The sequence below is a fragment of the Mytilinidion resinicola genome (genome assembly GCF_010093595.1).
Source record: "Mytilinidion resinicola strain CBS 304.34 unplaced genomic scaffold BDZ99scaffold_7, whole genome shotgun sequence".
In the NCBI taxonomy this organism is placed as follows: Eukaryota; Fungi; Ascomycota; class Dothideomycetes; order Mytilinidiales; family Mytilinidiaceae; genus Mytilinidion; species Mytilinidion resinicola.
Genome location: NW_022985443.1, coordinates 768,879 through 791,680, shown reverse-complemented (window position 1 = coordinate 791,680; position 22,802 = coordinate 768,879). Strand labels below are relative to the sequence as shown.

At 52.4% G+C, this 22,802-nt stretch overlaps 11 protein-coding genes across 11 annotated transcripts; 6 read left to right on the top strand and 5 right to left on the bottom strand.

Moving 5' to 3' along the window:
- Positions 1-100: 100 nt before the first annotated feature.
- BDZ99DRAFT_277590 (phosphoenolpyruvate phosphomutase) lies at positions 101-1,319 on the top strand. The gene is made up of 2 exons (XM_033713963.1): positions 101-170; positions 306-1,319. Exon 2 carries the CDS (start codon positions 376-378, stop codon positions 1,261-1,263), a length of 888 nt encoding a protein of 295 aa, XP_033578553.1. The 5' UTR covers positions 101-170; positions 306-375; the 3' UTR covers positions 1,264-1,319.
- A 2,292-nt stretch (positions 1,320-3,611) lies between these two features.
- BDZ99DRAFT_461611 (uncharacterized protein) lies at positions 3,612-4,461 on the bottom strand. The gene has a single exon (XM_033719657.1). The coding sequence runs from the start codon at positions 4,179-4,181 to the stop codon at positions 3,636-3,638; it is 546 nt and encodes a 181-aa protein (XP_033578552.1). The 5' UTR covers positions 4,182-4,461; the 3' UTR covers positions 3,612-3,635.
- Positions 4,462-6,088: 1,627 nt separating this feature from the next.
- Positions 6,089-7,063, bottom strand: BDZ99DRAFT_461610 (acetyltransferase). The gene has a single exon (XM_033719656.1). It carries the CDS (start codon positions 6,778-6,780, stop codon positions 6,244-6,246), a length of 537 nt encoding a protein of 178 aa, XP_033578551.1. The 5' UTR covers positions 6,781-7,063; the 3' UTR covers positions 6,089-6,243.
- Positions 7,064-7,791: 728 nt separating this feature from the next.
- On the top strand, positions 7,792-8,976 carry BDZ99DRAFT_569590 (uncharacterized protein; the record flags this gene model as incomplete). The annotated part of the gene is made up of 2 exons (XM_033727901.1): positions 7,792-8,348; positions 8,460-8,976. 2 exons carry the CDS (start codon positions 7,792-7,794, stop codon positions 8,974-8,976), a joined length of 1,074 nt encoding a protein of 357 aa, XP_033578550.1.
- A 564-nt stretch (positions 8,977-9,540) lies between these two features.
- BDZ99DRAFT_518845 (salicylate hydroxylase) lies at positions 9,541-11,099 on the bottom strand (the record flags this gene model as incomplete). The annotated part of the gene is made up of 5 exons (XM_033725346.1): positions 9,541-9,950; positions 10,002-10,406; positions 10,460-10,505; positions 10,555-10,804; positions 10,858-11,099. The coding sequence occupies 5 exons, from the start codon at positions 11,097-11,099 to the stop codon at positions 9,541-9,543; spliced, it is 1,353 nt and encodes a 450-aa protein (XP_033578549.1).
- Positions 11,100-11,718: 619 nt separating this feature from the next.
- BDZ99DRAFT_507974 (uncharacterized protein) lies at positions 11,719-14,604 on the top strand (the record flags this gene model as incomplete). Its single annotated transcript, XM_033724289.1, has 4 exons — positions 11,719-11,916; positions 11,956-12,318; positions 12,371-12,996; positions 13,068-14,604. The coding sequence occupies 4 exons, from the start codon at positions 11,719-11,721 to the stop codon at positions 14,113-14,115; spliced, it is 2,235 nt and encodes a 744-aa protein (XP_033578548.1). The 3' UTR covers positions 14,116-14,604.
- BDZ99DRAFT_507973 (GroES-like protein) lies at positions 14,596-15,846 on the top strand (the record flags this gene model as incomplete). The annotated part of the gene is made up of 1 exon (XM_033724288.1): positions 14,596-15,846. The coding sequence occupies one exon, from the start codon at positions 14,596-14,598 to the stop codon at positions 15,709-15,711; it is 1,116 nt and encodes a 371-aa protein (XP_033578547.1). The 3' UTR covers positions 15,712-15,846.
- Positions 15,847-16,150: 304 nt separating this feature from the next.
- On the top strand, positions 16,151-17,578 carry BDZ99DRAFT_461608 (uncharacterized protein). Its single transcript, XM_033719655.1, has one exon. It carries the CDS (start codon positions 16,162-16,164, stop codon positions 17,431-17,433), a length of 1,272 nt encoding a protein of 423 aa, XP_033578546.1. The 5' UTR covers positions 16,151-16,161; the 3' UTR covers positions 17,434-17,578.
- BDZ99DRAFT_569585 (uncharacterized protein) lies at positions 17,541-18,449 on the bottom strand (the record flags this gene model as incomplete). The annotated part of the gene is made up of 2 exons (XM_033727899.1): positions 18,130-18,449; positions 17,541-18,071 (listed from the first exon to the last, which is right to left on the bottom strand). The coding sequence occupies exons 1-2, from the start codon at positions 18,277-18,279 to the stop codon at positions 17,541-17,543; spliced, it is 681 nt and encodes a 226-aa protein (XP_033578545.1). The 5' UTR covers positions 18,280-18,449.
- Positions 18,450-18,834: 385 nt separating this feature from the next.
- BDZ99DRAFT_414061 (uncharacterized protein) lies at positions 18,835-20,861 on the top strand. The gene is made up of 5 exons (XM_033716718.1): positions 18,835-19,097; positions 19,157-19,323; positions 19,378-19,605; positions 19,666-19,891; positions 19,953-20,861. The coding sequence occupies exons 1-5, from the start codon at positions 18,875-18,877 to the stop codon at positions 20,780-20,782; spliced, it is 1,674 nt and encodes a 557-aa protein (XP_033578544.1). The 5' UTR covers positions 18,835-18,874; the 3' UTR covers positions 20,783-20,861.
- A 477-nt stretch (positions 20,862-21,338) lies between these two features.
- BDZ99DRAFT_384754 (uncharacterized protein) lies at positions 21,339-22,616 on the bottom strand (the record flags this gene model as incomplete). The annotated part of the gene is made up of 1 exon (XM_033715398.1): positions 21,339-22,616. The coding sequence occupies one exon, from the start codon at positions 22,614-22,616 to the stop codon at positions 21,339-21,341; it is 1,278 nt and encodes a 425-aa protein (XP_033578543.1).
- Positions 22,617-22,802: the final 186 nt, after the last annotated feature.

Here is a 22,802-nt window from a genome sequence, read left to right as displayed (position 1 = left end):
CGATTTGATAGGAGATCGATACGCGATACGCGTGTTGATGCAGGGTGGGCGGGGATTAAACTCCGCTACGCTGCCGACCTTCCGAACAACTTCAATCTAACTTCAACCCAACCGTGATTCTAGTGGATCCTCAAAAAACACCAAGGTAAAGGTCTATAAAGGGAATTCAAGTCCGTGCTGCCTTTCCTAATGCTCTTTCGTAGTCCACGCCTCCCTTCAAATTCGTTTCTCCCATTTCAATCAGCTCCTCTACTTCCCCTCTATCTCCATCAAACTCTGACTCATCACCATCACTCCCTCTCCAGAAAGACATCTCATAATCGATACCCATCTTCAAGACTTCTCTCCGCCGTAGCCTCATCCACCACCACCACCATGCCCCCTGCAACCGCCCAAATCGCCGCCCTCCGCGCCGCCCTCGCCAACACCTCCTCCCCCGCCATCGCCATGGCGGCCCACAACCCCCTAACCGCCAAACTCGCCTTCGAAGCCGGCTACTCCGCCATTTGGGTCTCGGGCTTCGAGCTCTCGGCCTCCTACGCCGTCCCCGACGCCTCCATCCTGCCCGTCTCGACCCACCTCGAAGCCACGCGCGCCATGGGCGAAGTCCAGCCCCTCCCACTCATCGCCGACCTCGACACGGGCTACGGCAACGCCGTTAACCTGACCTACGTCGTGCGCAAGTACGAGGAGGCCGGCGCGGCGGCCGTCGTCATCGAGGACAACGTCTTCCCGAAAGAAAGCAGCCTGCGCGCAGAGCCCGCGGGCGCGAAGCGCAAACTGGCCGGGATCGCCGAGTTCCAGGGCAAGATCGCGGCGGCGAAGGCGGCGAGCAGCGTGCTGGTGATTGCGCGGACCGAGGCGCTGATCGCGGGGTATGGGGAGGAGGAGGCGCTGAAGCGCGCGGGCGCGTGGGCAGAGGCGGGCGCGGATGCCGTGCTGATCCATAGCAAGGCGCGCACGCCGGATGAGGTGGTGGGGTTTTGTAAGAGGTGGGATGGGAGGGTGCCGGTGGTGATTATCCCGACGAATTATCCGCAGTTAGGGTTTAAGGCGGCGGGGGAGCTGGGGAAGGTGGGTTTGGTGATTTGTGGGAATCATACCGTGAGAGCCGTGGTGGAGGCGGTGAGGAGGACGTATAAGAGGATTTTGGAGGAAGGGGGCATTGAGGGGATCGAGGGGGAGATTGCGAGTGTGCAGGAGGTGTTTAAGTTGCAGGGGGATGGGGAGATGAGGGAGATTGAAAAGAAGTTTTTGAGGTAGGGGTGGCGGCGACTAACGTACCCATGGCATCACGAAGAAATCATGGAAAAGAGTTGTGAATACTACATTTCTGTCTGTTTCATGTTACCCATCATTCTCTCCTCCCCAGACATCAGAATTCGCGACAGTCCCAGCACTTATAGTGCCCGCAATTGTAACACGCCTCCCACGTGAACATATCAGTTTTGCACCGATGACATCTCCAAATCACGCCGCGAGGAACTTGGTATGCCAGTTGGTGTTGTTCTGGATGGTCTTCCATGCTTCTGGTCATCTTTGAAACTGGGCAATGGTATGGTTTGCTTTGCCTTTGAATTGAGGTGAGAAAACTGGAGATTTGGGCAATTGACTTTCTAGGAGACGAAATGGGAGGTATTTATACTCTACGGACAAGCTGCGAAGGTGGCTGTTGCTGACCTGGTTGTAAGACTACATACGTCGCCGCCATGCTGGGCTCTGAGCTGGCTCTTCTACGCCATTGCTGTCCTCTGCCAGCTCATTAGTGAGGTAAAAGTTTTGGTAGCAGCCAGAACACATTTTATAGATCAGCACGTCTACACGTCCATCATACAATCAGAAACCGAAAATTATGTCTCATATAACCTCATTCATATCGACTTACGCTGTCCTTCCTCCACTCAACTCTATCCTCGCTCTACCCTTACCTCAACACCTCTTCCAAGGGAAACTTCCAAGATTCAGACCTATACACTCACACCAGGCGTAACGGTGATGTCTACAATAGCGGCACGGGCTCCAAATACCAACGGGTCTGTCTCAGAAATGGCATACTCAGACTCAGCTACGTTTGGGACCGCGCAGGCTGGGGTTCGGGAGAATGGGATGTGCTGGAGGGTCTGCGTTGTCTCTGTGCTGGTACCACGTGATGCTTACAGCACGTCCGGTTATCTCAACTACACGCATCCTCCACACCGCCACGGTCGACACTTACCGTAGTAGTCATTTGACCACGCCTACGTCACCTGACCTCTCCCAAATCTTTTCCTCTGAGTAGTATATAACCGCCCCAGTTACCACTCCAAACTCTTTCTGCAGAGGTTTTGCACCGTTTCGCCCATCAAAAGTGAAATACATACACCAGTATGGGGGAGCCGGGTGCTGGGCAGAGGAGAAAGCTACCGTAATAAGGAGCAAATCGGCGAGAAACAATGACGATCAAACGCTAGGTGCGAAGCACTGGCATGGCAAGCCTGGCTGTCAAATCGCAGGCCATCTTTGGCGATGGAAGGATCAGAACCAAAGCCGAGGTTTGCTATGGAGTGGTGTGCGGAGGTAATGTCTTGTGGCGATGATGGAGAGCAGCATCGAGAGGCTACGCACTATGGTAGCTATTCTGAGAGGTGGTATGGAGAGTTGGAGAGTTGGAGAGTCTTGCCTGTCGTCACAGTTAGCGGAGGTGTAAGGTGTATGGGATTAGGTAGTGGTGGGGATTATCAGCGCAAAGGGTGGATAGAGTGCCGGACCAGACACTTCTCCGTGACATCTTTGTCGAAAACAATTTTGATCCACCACGAGCACAACCCACTCCTCCGCAACCATTGGGTTATCCGATGGCTTTGGTTGCCAAGAAACTCACCATATGGCGTTTGATGAATGACGTTTTGAACCTCCACTCCCACTCTTCCCCTCCTTGTGGACTCCAAAACCCCACGTCGACGAAAGGTTTTATACCCCCCAGGACCCGATATCACGTAAGAATCACGGGACGTCGGAATTCAGACCTCCACCTCTCCGGCGAAACTCCTGCGTATCCACGCCTCTTTCCCACATAGCTGGGATGCTATGTCACCTGAGCACACATGCCCTCGTGACTTCGCTCTTCGTCCCGGTACAAAACCTCGGCCGCTATCCTGAGAAGTTCACTATCGAGGAATTGGCGACCTGGCGGCCTTTGGTGGGAAAAACCAGAACAAACAAACGTGATGGTTGGGGTGTAGCCAGGGCGGAATTGGCTTTCAAAATCATGATTTCCTCCGCATTTATGGTGTTGGTCTTGTGGAATCGTTCAAACCATGAATGTCACCATTTCCAATGGCGTCGTTCTGGCGACGGAGGGTGTTCAAAAGCTGCGAATACTCCACTCTATGGGCCGCAGCGCGGTGCCGCGGTGAGAGGGGGAGTGGATGCACAATATCGAAGACATCAGATTCATGGAGACTGGAGAAGCTGGCTAGGGCTGGATGTAGTTGATGGTGCAGATGATCTATGAGTGTCAGCGTTTACGAGGTGCGCCTTTCTCTTCCGCCATTGATGTGTACCATCAGTGGTGCTCTTTATTATGAGCTGTAATGCGTAGAGACCAGTTAGCAGCAAAGTGACGTTTCAACAGCGTAAGGAAACTATGGCTATCATTACTTTAATCTTTTGATTACACTGCACGCAAGCTCTGCACTATAGCACGGGAAGTGCGCCCTTGTTGCTTGCTCCACACACCACTTCTCCATTGTCCAGCTGGAGCGTGTGTTTGCTCCAGGAAAGCCCCAGCAGACCATTCGGTCTTGATTGCGGGAGTGTTGATTGCCGCTACCGACCATGAAGGCCGCCTCTATAGTCTGAGAAGCTGCAGGCCGCGCTTTTATATCCTCCAACAGACGAGACAAGCCCTCGCTTGGACGTGTCACGAGCTCTTCGCCTGACTCCCATGCCCAAGCTCTATCGCGTATGGTGTGTTTCCCGCTCTCGCGCGTGGTGCGATTTTCGTAGGTTGCCGGATTCCACGAGTGCTTCGCGACATGCCTTCGCTGGAGAGACTCGCGGACGCGCGACCACGCTCCGCGATCGCGCTCTATCCTTCGCGAAGCTGGCAAGAATATAGAGCGGGGGAGACAAGTGGTGGCCATAGGAACGTACTCGAGCGTCAAAAGAAGCCGGGCGAGCATGCGCATTGGCTTATCCATGGTAGTGCAGGCCGCACTCGTTGCCTGCCACGTCGACAAGGCTATTACCAGTCCACTGGGAGTGTTCGAGGTTATTGGAGGCAGAGATGGGACTGCGGAGATTCAATCACCATGAATGGAGGTGGAGGGAGGGGACAGTTTGAATCGCGTCGCCCGTTCGGCGTGAGAGGAGTCGACGGAGCTCTCCCGGAGGGTGGAGAGGACGAAGGGCGTCGTGGATGTGGCTTTGCTGTATTGCATAGCGTGCTTTGCGCGTGCTGTTGTGCGGCGATGGCTGGAGAGTTGGAGGTTTTGCAGGCTCAGCTAACGGATGTACGATGGGAATGCGGCGGAGCGGCTGTTTTGTTGGCATCGCTGGCGGAGGTGTTATGCAGATCGAGGTGCGGGGAAGCTCGTCGTAGTAGGTAGCTTGAGGCTATGAAGAATTCTGTAGGAGGATGATGAGCGCTACTCTTAGTCCAGAGATCTGATTTCTGGTGTGAGGTGCCTTACATCGTACCTGTTCTTCTGACCGTAGAGAAGTTGGGGAGCGTCAAACAAGTGACTTTCTTCTTCAAGATCCCATGCCAGATGAGAGGCTCAATGAAAAAAGAGGTAGAATCACGTCAACTCGAAAGAGTGCAATACGAGCGACGCTTGCTGTCAGACAGCCAATTCCAAGAAAGAAGAATTCCACCCGAAGGCAGAAAACCAATCACCAACTCCATAAAAGGGGAGAGGCAAAAGACAGCATAAGCCGATTTGTGGTTCCAAAGATTGCATCCGAAAGATTTCCAAGGTATCTATCCAAGGATCTCAATTCCGAATAACGCGAGAGAGAGGCTGCCGCTAAGATCGACAACTTGAAAAGAGACAACCCCGTCAGTCATGCTTGTCTCCCCTAGCCAGAGAAGGGCATGTTGTGGATCCGTGCAATCGCGGCAGGGACCCCTTTTCCTGCCGTCACGACCCTCATTTCGAAGGACAATTGCAAACTGCTCGAACGTCGGTTGACCGCCTGGGGCCTATAGCACGGGCCGACTCGCAGTACCCTCGGACTGTCGCCGTAGCAGAGGTGGGCAACCAAAGCTTTTGAGCGACGCGGACACGGGACTTCCACCCGTTGACGTTGGACCAGACCTCCCGTGGCAGGCTTGGGGGGTCACAAAAAGTGGCAACTCTTCTGCACTAAGAATGGCTTGAGCGAGCCGCCAGCAGTCGTGACCCCTAGCCAGATGGTGGAATTTTTTCAATTCCCGGGTCGAATATATGCAGAGTCCTGCCGGACAGCGTTACAACAGTCGAGCATCATGGTGGCCAGGTTGTCATCTTCCTCAATCTCCTTGGCCGTGAGTGGTAACCGACAATGTCGAACACCCAAGACAGCACTGCTCCTAGCAGATTTGTCCCAATACCAACGTCGGCCGAGGAATCACCCAAGGAAGCGACGAAGGCTGCTCTGGACCAAACGAGCCCCAAACCCCCAGAAGCCCACAGTGAAAAAGAAGTGAAGTGAAGTGAGAACAGAGAGCAGATCAAAGCGTGACATGAGAAATGCGACAAAAGGGAAGAGTGCAGGTGGGTTGTGACGGAAGTGAGGAAGGGCGGGGGGCGGCCGTCTTTAAGTAGTTCTTAGAATTTGCCAAGACTCTAGCGCAATTTCTCGGGCCAATCAGCGCGTGCTGTTTGGAGCGCATGGAATGGCGTGGAATCGCATGGAATCGTTGGAGGGTTCGCAAGTGAGGAGGTATGCAGCCGCCTACCTGGGCGCGATCAGGACGGCGACTACGAGCCCGAATTGGATTTCCAGAGGGTGAAAGTGGCTTCACTTAAGGAAAAGATGACTTAGAGCCTGTATCACCCGTTTCACCGGTACCAGTGCTACATTGCGAGTGTGCGAAGGTGTTGTTGTGGTGGAGAAAAAATGTCTTGGCAATATCTCTTGGCAAAATGATGCCGAACGCGGCAAGCTTGGAAACGACAACGGAGTAGCAATTTTAAAGAGACGGATGGTTGATCTTTAGTTATTCTAAGTGCATGAGGAGAATGAAGCTTTTTACAATCGAGTGTGGAAATGCGCAGGCTACTCGCCTTCGGGGCTCTTTTCCTCCACTCCAGCCTTGGGGACCACTCTTTGCATCACCAAGGAATCCACCCATTCGCCTTTGCAGAACTCAACCTTCTCCACCCGACCCATCTCCTTGAATCCCAACCGTAAACCTAGCTTCCAGCTTGCCTCGTTCCGCGGGTCGCATTCGATTTCGAGGGTGAGGCCGTCGCCTAGCTCCGGAAGAAACGCCTCCACGGCCTCCGTCGCAAAGCCCTTGCCCTGCACGGCGGGCATAAAAGAATACCAGATGACCGCATGGTCGTCCTTCACGACCGCACCGATTCTCCCGATAAAGCGCTCGTCTTGCGTTACGGCAAGTTCGTATACCTTCCGCGGCGTAATGGTTTGGGCTTCGATGGCATTTCCGACTTGTTCTTTGGATTCTTCCATGGTGCGCTCGGCGTTGTACTGGTAGCGGGCGACGGATGGGATGGATTCGAGCTTGTAGTAGGAGCGAACGTCGTCGAGGGTGAACTCGCGGATTTCGAGTCGGGCGGTCTTGATATACATTTTTGAGGTTTTATGCTGATGGAATTTGGATGAAACAAATAAGGCTGATCCAACGAACAGTGATATGAGATGGAATGTCGAGTTTTCGAGAGTATACAAGCGCTTCTGCTCGTCCTTTCAATAGCCGCCAAGTCTGAGTGAATCCTCGATACCACTGGAGAAACAGGGCAATGAAATCTCAACTATACGACGAGGCTTGCATCCCGCACTTCTTGGAGTCATCATTGCTGCTACCTGCCTTTACTGTGCCTCGCGGTGACTCCGTTGTGGCTGTGGGCAGGGGCTGAAGTTGAAATACAAGTCAGCCTTTCCCGCCTAACCGCATCCAGTGCCGCTGTCCTTACTGCATGCGATCCATGGTTCCACCACCTTGCTCCACCCCAGAGTCGTGTCCGCAGCGTTCAATTCGTAATTCGTACTATCGCCCTCGAGACCCATTAACCAGGACGGAGTACATGCAGCAGACCAAATATGGACATTGCGTCCAGCAAGCCCCTGGAGCTTCGGCAAGACAGGTCCCCTTGCAAGAATTGTCAGCCTGGGCGCGCAAGCGCCGCAAAAAGTACCATGCGTCAGGCTTCTTTTGACAAGGAGTCTCCGCCCGCCGCTGTGTAACAGCAGAGACGGCGACAGCTTCGGACATTAGCAACAACACGGCATCTTGGGCGCGCCGCACATGGAGTGCGATCTTGGCGGATGCGAGGAAAAAGAGACGTGCGAGGTTCAGGAATGTATACTGGTTGTAATTCACGCGGGGGGTTTTTTTGATGAGATACGCTAATATGTGATACAAGTCCCCGTTTATCTCTATGCTAGAGTTGAGAATGGGGATCCAGCTATATCGCACGTGACTTCCTAGTTGGACATCTAGGAAACGTCTGTGTCTGGTGTAACCTTCAAACCTCCGACTTCTAGGTTTCTCTTTTCCTCTACCATCTCAACTCAAACCCCGCTCTTCTTTACACAAGCCCAGCCATTATACAGACGCCCTTGTCAGCATGATCAATCAAGATGGAGTCCACCCACCCGGCTGTCCATACACAGGAAAGGCGCCCTCCAAGTCTGCCAAATGAGATGCTCATGGAGATATTCTCCCATGTTCGCCAAAGTCATCCGCATCACAAGCTGAAGGCTTTGCGTCACCTTGCGCTCGCCTCTCACGCTTTTCACAATCTCGTCACGCCAATCCTTTATTCCGAGTTCTCAGACCGGGAATTTACTCCCTTGCAAGGCGACGAGTGCGAAATTATCGACTACAAAAGCGACGACGGCAACAGTGATAGCGACGAGACCAATGGCCTCCATACCAATGACTCATACTCCGGAGAAGGTACTCGTGAGAAAATACACTTGTTCCTCCGCATAAAACTCGCCAACCCAAGCCTAACGAAGCATCTCAAATTCGCGACTCTAAGGCTCAGCACCAAAGCTGTCTCTAATCCACTAGGCTATGATGATACAGAATGGGTCCTTCGTAAAATCCGTGGGCTGCCTCTTCCTTTCGACAGACGCTTCTGGGCAGTCAGAGAAACCTTCAAAGACAAGAACGCGGTGGCAGCTCTCGTCCTGTACCTATTGCCTAATATAGAAGTTTTGCGTTTTTAGGTATCGCCATCATGCTCTATTGCGTACTTTGGCGTTCCAGGCCTATGTTCAGTATTACAACTCCTCGCACCGAGCACCTACGCGACTCCTATCCTCACCAAAGTCCGGGAACTGTCGTTCAGACAGACTGAGCTACGATTGCCAACAGAAGCGGGGCCAGGATTCCGACTCCCTTCGTTGATAGAGTACAGCGGATGTGATATCGTTCCCAAGATCGCCGGAAGCCCTTGGCCTCCAGTTAACCCATCAAATCTCACCTCGATCAGTATTTTGGAAGCACCAATCCACCTTGAATCGCTGGAGATGTTGCTGGCATGGTGCGCAAAGCTCAATCTTTTTAGCTACGCTTTCAATAACAGCTACTCCGATATGAGACAAAATGAAAAGCCCATCAAGATTATCAACGCGCTCAGGAAGCACTCGAGCAAGAGTTTGGAAAAGCTCAGAATTCACCACAACCATAGGCCGACGTTTACGAGCCATCTGGTTTCTCCTATCTATGAGCAGTCCTCCCTGGTTATATTCGGAAAGCTATCGTCTCTATACATCGACGCTCCTATCCTGTTTGGAACACCCCCGGCAGATCTATAGGCCTCTATACAAGAACTTTCTGATCTGATTTGAATGGCATACTGCCATTTTCGATTCGTGAGCTAAAACTTCTCACGCTTGATTTGTACACCGAAAAGCAACTCGTCGAATTGACGAGATCCGCTCAGACCGCTTTCCCTGACCTCGAAATCTATACCCTTAGTGGAGGAGGCATCTAGAGTGCCATAATGTTTCTGAGAGAGCTTCTGCCAGAAGAGGTCTGAGTCCATTGATTTCTTCCCGTTCCCACCAGCCTAAAACGCGTTGTTCTTTTCCTCACTTCATTTTCCAATTTCGGAGATTATTCACGAGCTTAGTGGAAAATATTTTAGCTTTTTGTACAAGTCTTTCAACTTGATATAGGCCAGATCATGCGATGGGAGGAAACTGTGGCGGACGGAAAATAGTAACACCATCTCGCGGAATGGAGAGACCATTCATTTTAGTACTGCTTTGGCTTTGCACGCTTGAGCGGAGATTATTGGGCCGAGGTCTCATTTTACCTTATATTCTACATGCTTCTAGTCGAGTCTAGTTCCTATGCCTAGTCTACTAGCGTCGGTATCAATCACTCTTGTGCGTTTTCACGTACTCTTCCCACACCTCCTTGATATCTAACTCATATATCCACGAAAGGCTAGCTGAAGCTCCTCCGCCGAATGCCTTTACTTTCACGTCCAGACTTTCTTCAAAGGTCTGGCCTGGATTCTTGATCTTTGCGTCCTGAGCAATCTTTGCCATTTGGTCGAGATGCTCATACCTTGATGGCAGCGAACACATTAGCTGAGGAATGACCTTAACATTTAGGAGCAAGAAATTTGGAACGAACATTCTGAGATAGTACGGAGATCGAACTGAGTCAAATATTTCAAGTGCCGAGGCGAGGGGTTGAGGGAATGACCGGGTGTAATCAATAGCCTGAGCTAGAATCCAACTATCTTGCATAGCAAAAGCAGCGCCCGAGCCAAATGCACCTGATTCGACGGGTTAATCTCCGACGTACACAGCTGCGAAGAACGTCTTACCAGTTAGGGGATGGCTCGCATCGCCGATCAACACAACCTTATCCCAGGCCACGACTTTCTCCAGTCTAGGGCCCGAGAAAGACGAGAACTCTTTCCATAGTCCCTGGGGAACTCTAGAGAGCGCATCTCGTACTCTTGGATCATACTCAGTGAAATGGGATTCAACTCTCTCATTGGTGGCAGGTATGCCCCAACTGAATCTCTTCTCCTTCACCATCGCAGCAGGGACAACGTTGTGCACAGCTATCTCCCACATTTGCTGGTCTTCTGGCGTTTCGACAGGATCATCGACCAAGCAGTTGTAGAAATGGCCGGCTGGGCCATGCCACCAGGCCGTCGACACAATCATCTCGGGAATGTCGACAATGAGAGATTTGGGAATAATCACACGCCAAATTGTCCTGCCTATTCGCGAGAGCATAAATAGCAGCACAATGGCCTGAGATCAGGACTCTTACCGGTAAACTTGATAGCGTGGTTAGGGAAGACACTTGCACGAACAATCTGTTATCTTATGGTTAGCCACGAAGCAGGAGAACGAAGGGGAGCGCACTGATCGGATTCCATCTCCTCCGATGACTAGATCAGCGACGACCTCTTCGCCATCCTCAAAGACAAGACGAGAACCTCCTCCCTCGATGTTCTGCAATGAGGCAAGTCGTTTCCGCAACTTAATGACTCCCGGCGGAACTTTCTTAATGAGCGCGGCTTGGAGGCGCGTTCGTCTTACTCGTTGTCCGCGGTATCGCGGTTCCACGGATGTAGAAGTACGTTCACCCAAAACTTCTCCATTAAGCCCATTACTAGAGCTGTCAGCCTAATGACCTTACCGGAATGGAAAATGCGCTAAATGTACCGCTGAAGAATGGTTTCTTGCACGTGCCCTTTGACATCGGCCTCGGCGCCCAGCAATTCCAGGACTTTCCAACAATTATACCCGATTTGGATACCGGCGCCGATCTCGCGCAGCTCCCTTGCTTGCTCGTAAATGGTCACTTCGACGTTCTCGAGCTTGGAGAGGGCAATTGCGGAGCTCAAGCCCCCTGGGCCACCACCCACGATGGCGACGCGGAGGAGGGGAGGTGTCGGGCCTGGCATGACGGATGTAGATATGTATGTATGTACGTATGTATGAGCAAATTATAACACTGGAAATTAATTCAATGAAGTAGGACTACAGGTAGGTCTTATCGCCACTCGGATGATTAGAAATATCCGAGCCTAAGGTATGTATGTATAGCATAATTCAAAGAGCGAAAGTCGTCATTCTCGGCTCGCTATTCTCGCCAATCAGATCGAAGAGGGTCGTATTCGAGACTTTGGTCTTATCTTTATGACCGCTCACATTGCCACTTTTGTCTTAGCCCCTCTACTGTGTTTGACTGCTTTTCCATAAATTAGATCACACATGATGCCACCAGAGTCATTGAAAGGCGGCCACTGCTGACTCGTGTACTGTGAAGGATCAAGGCGTCTGGGCTAGGTTAGTCAGGTCGCCGGGGCCGAGTTGCGGCGCGGCACAAGTAGTTATTTGATTGGCCAGGGCGGAGTTAAGAACGTACACCGGAGTAAAGGACAAGGCTTGATAGAACTACACACCCCGAGGCCGAACGAACCCAAGAGCTGTCCTACCTTGCACCTGTCTGTCTGTTCTATCTGGATTCTGGGGCATGTTCTCGACTTCTCATATTGTGCTTCTCCCGACGTTCAGAAGATTATGATATCTTCCGCACCGGAGAGCACCCCGAAAGCCCCGCGATATCGTCGTCGATCTACTCGTTCCTGCCAAGAATGCCGCCGGCGTAAGGTGAAGTGCGATCGAAAAGAGCCCTGTAGTCACTGTGTCTTGTCCAAAACTACCTGTGTCTACACTCCTGGGCCTGTGCGAACTGCTGCGCATACTAGAGAATCCAATGTGCCGCCTTTGGTAGCCTCTTTTACCACGCCCCTGCAGATTTCTCCGACTAGCTCAAGTCGGGGTATCAATACAATCCTGCAACTTGAATCGAGACCTTTACCAATACCACTCAATACTCGGGGAAGTAGTGGCAACGGAGGGAACCCATCGCTCGCCCAGCCTCTAGATCCAGCTTTGAACGAAATACACGAACCGAACGAGCTCAACCACCGGCCTCGGCCGCTCGAGCAATCATTCTCTAGTGCTGCTACTGACAGCGCTACTGAGACGCCTCTGGTTTCTCCTCCACCAGGTACTTCATCTTTCAGGAATGTAGTTCATTCGCCGCAAAAGAAACAATTTGCTTTGAATAAGTCCAGACTGTTCGGCCAAACTCATTGGACGAATGCTGCTCATGAGGTAATTCTAGCATCTATTACCCATAACTGCCAACTCCTACTGATAGTCTAAGTTCAAAAGAATAGGGGCGTTCCTGAGTAGTGAAAGCGGTAACTCCACCGATGACGAAGTTGTCAGGTGCTTGAAAGCGGAGATACGAGCTTCTCTTCAAAAGTGCAAGCTCCTTGCTAAAAGCATGAAGACGACTCGGCCCAGCAGGTGCTTCTCATGTCCCGCACCAATCTTTTCTGCAACAGAGAGGGATCTTGCGGATCAGACGGTGCACCTGTATATTTCACGCTTCGAATCAGCATTCCGCATTCTACACATCCCATCTTTCCGGACCGAGTATGAGCAATATTGGCGAAATCCAACCGAGGCAGCTAGTGCGCTTCAATTCAAGGTCCAGCTTGTTATTGCCATCGGATCTAGTCTCCACCGCGAGGCTTGTGAAAATCCTAAGGTCCGCTCGGCAGCATGTCAGTGGGTGTACGCTGCACAGAACTGGCTCTCTGGACCGATGGAAAAAGACCGATTGAGCATTAGTGGGCTGCAGGTACAGTGCCTATTATTTCTTGCTCGTCAGACTCTGGCTATAAGCGGAGATTTGACATGGATCGCCATTGGTACTCTTGTCCACACAGCCATGCAAATGGGTCTCCATCGTGACCCAAAACATTTCGTGAAACTGTCTATCCTGTGAGTCTCCCATCTATATCGTGATGATATGCGTGAAGCGGCGCTGATCGTTCTGCTCTCCCCTGAGTTAGACAAGGTGAAGTACGGAGAAGACTCTGGGCTACTATAATGGAGATGAATGTACAGGCGTCATTAGATTCAGGAGTACCACCAACGCTTTCTTTCGACGACTTTGACACAGATCCCCCATCAAACGTCGACGATACGGACATCGACGAGTGCACTCGGGTCCTTGGACAACGCCCAGAAATAACGATAACGGATACATCCTTGCAGCGTTCCTTATTTGGGTGCCTACGCCCACGGCTTGACATACTCCGCCGTATGAATGGCTTTTGCTCAGAGACGCCCTACGACGAAATCCTCGCACTAAGCTCTGTAATAAACAGCGCTTGCCGCGAATGCAGCACTCGCGTGAAGAGAGATAACGAGGCCGAAGGCACAGTTTTCAAACAAAACCTAGGAGATCTTTTCATCCGTCGCTTCCTGCTTGCTTTACATCGTCCTTTCGCCAGTCGGGCGCGTACGAACCCTACGTTCTACTTCTCCCGGAAAACGAGCCTCGACGCCGCCACAGCCTTGCTCTCGCCCACGCTGGACGAAGAATTTTCTCGTCTTGTGACGCTCGGCAGTGGCATCTTCAAAAGCCGCATCATCCACGCGTCTTTAGCCCTAACTTCCGAGCTCCTCATCGAAGCCGAAGAACCAGGAGCGAGCTCCACCACGCAGTGCCTTCTCCCAAACTACCGGAAAATGCTCGTTGATGCCGTGAAAGAGGCACGCCGGCAGCTAGCCCAGCGCATGCAATTCGGCGAAACGAACGTACGGCTGCACATGAAGCTCAGCATTGCGCTGAGCCAGGCCGAGTGCACGGAATCGGGTGCTTCGTTGCAGCAGCATATGGCGCAGAGTGCGAAGGATAGTCTACAGATGTCCTATGCAATGATCCAGGCACGCTCGGGGCCGCCGTTGGAGTGGTCACGGCTTGATGAGAATATCTTTACACCAGGAGAAGACGATTTCCAGGGTTTTGCTGATGGGTTTCAGTTCCATGATATCTTGGGGACGGCGGATATCGTCATGGATGAGGCGTTTGGCCCTGGTTTACCGTTTTGTTAGCTAGCTGGAGCTAGCATTGGGACGTGAAGAGGAATCAGTAGTATTGAGTGCTGCGTACTCCTCAAGTCTTGAGTCAATAGTCCCATGGACCATTCTCCTCTCGAGCTTCCACATCAAAAACTCCACACCAGTTTCTCAAGCTTCGACAAAATCAGGAGCAAGAGTATCCCTTCTATAGGAAACGGAGCATCAGTCGTACAAAGAACCTACAAAGCCGTGGACTCGGCGTTCACAAAATCCGTTCAGTCGGCCTTGAGCAAAAGCGGCTTTCACAAGCAGCGGGCGGGTTTAAGGGGCGTAAGCCCGCTCAATCCGGCTCGAGGGACCATCGCTATCCCATATATAAAAAGCATTCAAAGCCCCAAAAGATATCGCCCAGAACATCAGGACTGTACTATACCTTCTCCACAATTCCACACTCCAAAATTCCAGAATCCACAATCCGACACTCTCCACACGATTCAAACCTCAATTCCCACCATGACATCCCCCCTCCCACCCCACCACCGCGCCCTCGTCCTCTCAACCCGCTCCTCGGGCTTCTCCCTCCACACCGTCCCCATCCCCCTCCCAACCCCCGGCAGCGCCGTCCTCCGCATCCTCCAAGCCGGCATAATCTCCTACCACCGCGAGGTCTACGACGGCACGCGCCCCTACAGCTTCCCCACACCGCTCGTCGGCGGCTCCTCCGCCATCGGCCGCGTCGCTGCGCTGGGCCCGGACGCGGTTTCCCTCACAGTCGGCCAGCTCGTCTTCGTCGACTGTGTCGTGCGCGGCCGCGACGACCCCAGAGAGCTCTTCCTCACCGCCATCTCCGAGGGCGCGCGTGCGGGCAGCAAGAAGCTGTTTCGCGACGTGTGGCGCGATGGCGTGTGGGCCGAGTACGCGCGCATGCCGCTGGAGAACTGCGTGCCGCTGGATGAGGAGAGGTTGTGTGCGGGGTTGGGGTACGAAATCAAGGATTTGATGTATATGTGCCATTTGCTCGTGCCGTACGGCGGGCTGAGGGATATCAGGGTCGAGCCGGGCGAGACGGTCGTGGTGGCGCCGGCGACGGGGGGGTATGGGGGCGCGGGGGTGCAGGTTGCGGTGGCGTTGGGGGCGAGGGTGATTGCGATGGGGAGGGATGAGGGGAAGTTGGCGGCGCTGAGGGAGCATGTTAAGATGGGGACGCCGGGGGCGAGTATTGAGACGGTGAGGATTTCGGGGGATGAGAAGACGGATACGGCGGCGTTACAGGCGTTCGGGACGATCGATGCGGTGTTGGATTTTACGCCGCCTGCGGCGAGCAAGTCGACGCATTTGAAGAGCGCGGTGGCGGCGCTGAGGCGTGGGGGAAGGGTTAGTATGATGGGGTTTGTTGATGTGCCTGCTTCGAGTTGGAAGCTCGTGGGGGATAATATTACGCTGAAGGGGAAGTTGATGTATGAGAGGGAGGATATGTTCCAGTTTGTGAAGATGCTGGAGAGAGGGCTGTTTCCGAAAGGGGAAGAGTTTGTGGATGCGAAGACGTTTCCGTTGGAGGACTGGAAAGAAGCTATGGACTCAGCGGCGGAGTACACTGGCATCGGTAAGCTGGTGTCTTTTGCACCATGATCTTGTTCAGACTGGATGAAGCTGGGGAAAGGCATGTCTTTCGAGCATAGCCGTACTCCCCCTTATATAAACCAATGTGAGATATCGGACGCTCCTTTACTCGAGACAATTCTTGAGACATTATCTTGCCAAAGGTCTAGGCATATCCGTTCACCGCTGCTTACAGTACCCCAATGAGCTTTTGAAATCCTAAACACGACGTAAAGAATAATTCAGTGGCTGTCCATAAAAGCCATATCCCTAAGCTCAGTTTCGCTTAGTCATAGCCCCGTGTTGAGGCTGTAACTAGGGCTCAACACGGGAAATGGACTGGGATGTACAACCCCGACAACTAGGCAACACACGCCTCACCACTAAGCATCAACACGCTGCCAGCCGTGTTCACTTCTCGACACAATCCATCTCAACTTAGTCAAAACTCAGCTGGCTTAAATTTCATGCCGATAGAATATGGTGTCCAACGATAGCCCTGGCGAAATACGGCAAGGACAACAGCATCCAAGTCTCCCAAACGAGCTGCTTATCGAAATATTCTCATTCGCACATCAGAATGATCAATCTCTCAAAACCCTTCGCAGCATCTCACTTGCTTCACACATGTTCCATGGTCTCGTTACTCCGATCCTGTATTCAACATTGACGATCCCTGAGCCGTCTATGGGCGGCGAATACGGCTACCCAGATTACATCTGCCTCTTCGTCCGTACCATGCTCGACACTGCAAGCCTAGCAAGGCACGTCAAATACGTCCAACTATTCCTGCCAGGCAAAGGCCATTATTCCTGGAGTCCACTCGGGGAGCGAGTCGTGCAGCCAATCTTCCAGAAAGCACGTGAGCTGAAGGTCCCTCTCGACGTGAAACTCTGGGAAGCCGTAAATTCCAAAGCAAGGAGCTCATTTGTTGCTTTACTGCTCCTTCTTCTGCCCAACATTGAGACCCTTAGTTTTATCTTGGGGGATGGCTATTTCCCCGAGGTCCTGGACATGCTTCCCATAGACTTCTTTTCCGATCGCCACGGAAGGAATAACTTCGCCAAAGTCCGCAAGCTGAGCGTGGATCTAGGCCCACACCATGCTGAGGGATATTTCGGGTCGATAGGCGTGCCGGCGTGGCTTCAAACGCCTGCCCTGAGTGAGCTCGAGGTGTTGCGTACTGGCTATGGCATCGATCCCAGCGCTTGGCCGACACCCCCTATCTCGAATCTGATATCGATTGCGATACTACAAGGCGCTATAATGGAGAGCTCAATGAAGTATCTACTAGGAATATCCCCCAGACTGAAGTCGTTCAGCTACACTTTCGAGGAGCGCTACCTGATATCGAACGAGGATGGCGACGATTGGACAACTCCGTTCGACGTCATCGGCCACCTACGCACGCTTTCTAGCAGTACCTTGGAAAGCCTTACCATCTACACGAAGGAACTCCTTGGTCCCAACGGGCCTGAGGGAATGTGGGTCCCCAACGACTGGCACTGTGACCTGGTCGCGTTTGAGAGGCTGACGTTTCTCCATACCGATTGCCTGTTCTTGTTCGGGTCATCAGCAGCAGAGGCTCTGAGCTTGAGTTTGCCGCTGTCGTTGAACAAGCTGCATCTTAATAAACACTGGACAGGCGACCCAGAGGTTCTCGATGCACCGGTAAAGTGCATCAAGACGGCCTATCCGGGCCTGGAAATGGACATCGTGGATGTACCTCTGTCTCACACGTTCGCGGAATAGTACTCTGTAGAGAAGAAGCAGGGCCAATGCCATCAATTTATGCCTATGAAGCCACAGTGCTCGCTCACACGGTACTCCGCCCGATCCTGGCCCTCGTCCACCTCTGCTTATTCTGTGTCCCCGCGCTTATCACCCTTTGCATCCGCCCCCTTCGCATCCCCATTCGCACTCGCCCCCTTCCCAGCCCTCTGCTTGACCCCATCCACCCCCCTCTGCGCCTCCCTCTCCGCATTCTCCCCCACCTCCCCCGCACTCCCCACCTCCAGCAACTCCCCCCTCTCCTTCTTTCTCCCCCCCTCCGTCAAGAACCCCAGCCGCCCGCCCGCCAAGCTATTCAGCTTATCCCCAATCGCATCGCCCTCCGGCGCCTGGCCCGTCGAGCCCTCATTGAACCACATCAAGATGTAGTACCCGCCGAGCCCCCACAGGAAGAGGAAGGTGGCGCCCATGGTGGTGAGGAAGACGGTGGGCAGGACGAGGAGGAGCGCGAGGCCGACCATGAAGGCGGTGAAGAGGAGGGCGGCGAGCAGGCCGACGAGCAGCGCGACGGCGAGGGAGAAGACGAAGACGGTGAGGGTGAAGACGAGGAAGGTGAGGAGGGGGAGGCCGGTGAGGGCGATGTTGGTGAGGAGGAAGCCCTGTGGGGTGGTGTTAGCGTGATTATTGGGGGCTGGGTTTGGAATGGCGAGAACGCACAGCTAGTTTTGGGTTGGAGACGGCGAAGGCTTGCAGTCGGGAGATCCATTCGGCGCGCTTTTCGGGGGGGAACAGGCGGTCGATTACCCCTTGGATCTTGCCGCCGAGGGAGCTTAGGACGCCGGTGAGGCTGCTCAGGATGCCGGACATGGTGGTGTGGTTGTTTGAAATGGGAGGTGGAGAAAGGTGCAATAGGAAATGTTGGGGAGAGAATTGAATTAAACGCGTCTAGAACAACGAAAGAAGGGTATCTCGAGAAGCAGACGCGGACAGAAAGCCTATATGGATGCAAACCAGAGCAGCAGCACGAGACCAGGGTTGCAACTCGGTGTTGTTGCAAGCATCAACGCCACGAGTAGACGCGGCTCGCGACCTCGGGATGACGTAACCTGGCGCCGCTGTGGCACTGTGGCTGAGTTCGGCTCAAGCCCGGCCCCCTCAGCTTCGGCTTAGGTTCACAGGGGTCGACACCATGCGTTAGGAAGGTCTATTTCTTCGCTTCTCATTCAATGTACAACCGATGTGATGTAACGAAATGAGGGTGTTCCTCGACGCTCTCTATGACATTCGGTCAATGTAAATGAGGCCCTCCTTAGCGTGGCATCCAAACACTATGCACCAGCCACTCTAAAACCCACAGGATTGGTCACCCAACACTCAATCCAGACACTCTCATCGCCACACCAATTTACCAGGCCTCATCCTCTCAAATCCAACAACAAAGCACTGATCCCACTATACAACAATGTCACGAACTCCCAAGGTGGTGGAGGCGGCTGTGGCAGCTATCATGTCCGCGCAGCTTACCCCTACGGAGCATCTGCTTCTGAAAGACTTTGTGGCAAATGCTGTTGATGCTGACCGAGCTGCTCGGTACATCTTAGAGTTAATTGAGCAAAGCTCTGGCCAAAGCACTGAGAATGTGCTTCGATCTCTGAACCGGGACTGGCGCAGGTTGGCTGCTAAATGTGGGTTATCCGTTTCAGCTTGAGAAGTCTTGAAGCATGGTAACCTTACAATTCGTCAGTAACCGGCGTTTCTGAAGTATCGCCAAGGTCACAGACCCTTCTACGTCTTCGTGACGGGCCTCATTGCGCTTTGACAGAGGGCTCTGATCACAGTGTCCCTAAACAAATGGAACCTGCATATATCATTCCGCCTACGATATTTGATGACCCCGATATGGCATATAAGGTAATAGTTGGATATAGTTTTAGCTTTAGAAATGCTAATGTTTTTTATGAGCAGGGCTCGCTCCACTCCCTTCTGGTAACCTTTTTGACGCCACCAAAAGTCTCTAAGATGCGAAACTTACTACGCAGTGATAGCGATCAAGGCATGCTCAAGAACCTCTGGCTGTTGTCGCCGAGTATCCACTCTGCATTTCGTAATGGCCATGTCAACATCCGACCTAAGATGAAGATTGACTGGGACGACGAAGACGAGTGTGAAGTAGCGGATGCAACGGAAGCCAGGGTTTGTGAGGCCGTAGAACAGCAGTTACGCAAAATGCTGACCGAGATATCGATTTGACAGTACACAATCACCAAGCTCTACCCGGATGAATGCACTGGGCTTCAATTCAGCGACGGCGCACCGTTTGAGGACTCTATACATATGTTTACAACACGTACAAAGGACCCAATCCATCTGTGTCTACCCAGCGCCTTTTTATTGCGCGTACATTACAGATTTTCGAACGCCTTGCATCTCTTTTCCATTGAAGATCGAATTGCGAAAGGCTGGCCGCGGTGTGCTCCAGGTACGCCAAGACCATCAGAATACATCTCGCTTGCACCAAACTAACGGGACTTATTGAGTAGGCTTACTTGGTAGAAATGCTCAATGCGTTTTGCACAGACTGTGGCTCTGTATCCCAAAATTTGCTCGAGTCTGGTGTTACCGTAGTCTTTTCAAGGCAGGGCCATATCTCTACCCCAATGAAATCTCTACGCTGGTACAAAGGGTGCCGCTTGGTCTCTACTTCAAGCGCTGCGAGCGATCTCAAGGGAACGAACCCAGCGCATTGAAGTTGTTGGAGCGATACACATCCGTCCCGGCGCCTCTCTTGGTTGACACGTTCCAAGACGACGGCGTCACAGTAATGGTGATGACCAGAGTCCGAGGACAGATGCTGAAAAATGTGTTCCACCTAATGTCCTACGTGGAGCGCGACCAATTTGCGGACGACTTAGCGGCGAGTATTAGGCAACTTCGACGCATCCCGAATCACACACCCTATATGTTCGGCGACACGACAGGCGGCCCAATGGTGGATCATCGCGTTCCGGACGGGAGGTTCGGGCCATTCAACTCAGAGGCTGACTTCAACTCCCATCTGTATCACATCGGTATCGGGCCAGAATTGAAAGAAAGCCTTGCCCCGGTACATTTACGGAAGCATCGGGCCTTCTTCACACACTCGGATTTGCATTTGACAAATCTGCTTGTATGTGGTGGTCGCTTGTCTGGCATCATTGACTGGGAATGCGCCGCATTCAAGCCCGAGTACTGGGAATTCACGAAGGCAATGTACGGTGTGTGGAACCTGAAGGCCCAGGAGGCCATATTTCAGCGTGCCTTTGGGGATGTCTACAAGGAGGAATTAGAAGCAGAACAAGCATTGTGGAGGGTCACGCCGTTCGGTATTTGAATCTGAGGCACAGGAATCACAGAAACATTCTGTTATGGCAATATATATTAGCCCTCACAACTCCAGATACTTTCCAGGGAGCATCCTCCGCCCTTGTCCTTGTTGGTGTAGCGTGTGCCATTTTCCTAAAATGGCCGACCTCCCTTACTTCATCGTTCATTCGCACTTTTCCTATCCTACGTAGTCGGACCCCTACACATCATGAGCACCCAGCGTCAAATACTGAAGGCTTTTCATACGCTCTCTGTTTCCGCATTCGGCCCCAAACTTCTGGCGCGGACAAGATCTTAGGCCCTCGCTAAGTCAACACCACCATCGACCATGGAGATGGATGCTGTAGCGAAGGGCGACACCTACCAGAATTTAAAGATGCTAGAGGCTATAAAGGTTGTCTCATGTACCCGATACAAATAAGGGATGACTTGGAGCTATAGGTCTTCTTTGCGGAGTTGGAGCGTTCCTTTGGATTGTCTAGACATTTGAATCCCATGAATTCAGTCGGAACACCATTGCTTTGGTGAGTATATGACGCCAACTCAGAGAGCGAGAAATCATCTCAAAGCGGACAATCATTCCCCCCCGGTCCACCAAAATAAAAGTAAGTACCCCAATCCCCTCCATTGGGCCAATTGACCAAATCAATCGTATAGCAAGATGACTTGCCCTCATCATTCGCCGTGAGATTTGCCCAAACGCCAACACCATCATTCTCATCCCTTGGAATCCAGAAAATCGTCTTCTGAAACGCAGCTTCTCGCCAACCTTTCTCAGCCAGATCACCACTACCCATCTGTGGAAAATTCTCACCGCCTGTGTAATTTGCCACCTCACCGCCGTAAATAATGACACTCGCATTGTGCGTCATTTGACCCCCATTCCATATCGTTTGATTATAGTAACCAACCGCTTCGTATGCTCCCGGTCCTTGAAGAAACAACCACCAATTTCCTTGATAGAATTTCCACTGCAATGCAAAGCCCCATTGATCGCCATCCTTGGTGCTGTAATGATCCCAAGGTCCGCCCAAATACCAGTTGTGATTGATTTGCACAAAAGCTGGGCAATCGAGATTCCAGCACTTCAGTTTGCCGTAGCCGTCTGCGGTGTAGTAGATGAAAAGGCGACTATTGTCCGAGTTTTCGCTCACCCAGCCGCCTTCAAGAGACTGTAAAGGCTGGCCTGAGGCGTAGCCTTGATACCATTGCTGCGAGATGGTGAAGTCGCCGGTCGGGTTCCAGAGGTCCAGCCAGGAATTTCCGCCGAAGTTCTGCACGTACTGGATCCCGTAGGCGTGGACGTGGATTTCGTCGGCAGAGAACTCTGGGCGCTGTGGCCGCGCGTCCATCGGCGGCTTCGAGAAGAAGTCATTGAGTGTTGGGTGCTGTGTCAGCTTTTCCAGGGTCAATCGGGCCATTGGGATAGACGTCTTTGGACAAGAAATGGGATTGCAGAAACGATCTTTCTTTCCAAGTTTCAGTGGGGATTCGGCGGACGTTGTGTTTCCAGGTGCGTTGCCGTCTCCTGTGTGGTCATTGGTGGAGTTCACTGGTGGCGGTGGGATATCCTTGATGCCGAGATGGTAAACAGTGGGTTGTTCGTGGATGGCAATGCAGTCGGCGTGCTCGTCTTGCAGGACAAAGGACGTGGCTTTGGTGACACCCTCGTACATTTTGAGGATGTGGGCTTTCATCTCGTTGAAGGCTTGTTGGTTGCGGACTTTGGTGTGCTTGTAGTCTTCGTACTTGGCCAAACGCACCTGCTTGAGGAATCTGTCGAAGGGAATGAAGGAGCCGGGGTAATGGTCTTCGTAGCTGGTGGCATCGTCAACGGGCATGGTAAGTGGATGTTGTTGTCGGACTTCCAGGCTAGCTGCTCCAGCAAGCAGAAGTCCAATAACCACCAAGTTCTTTATCCCCAACATGGTTTTCTATCAACGACCACAAAGATAGTAAGAGTAGAGGATATTTCAATATATTTTCATGAGGGCTAGTGCAAATCAATAGCGAGTAAAAGGCAGATG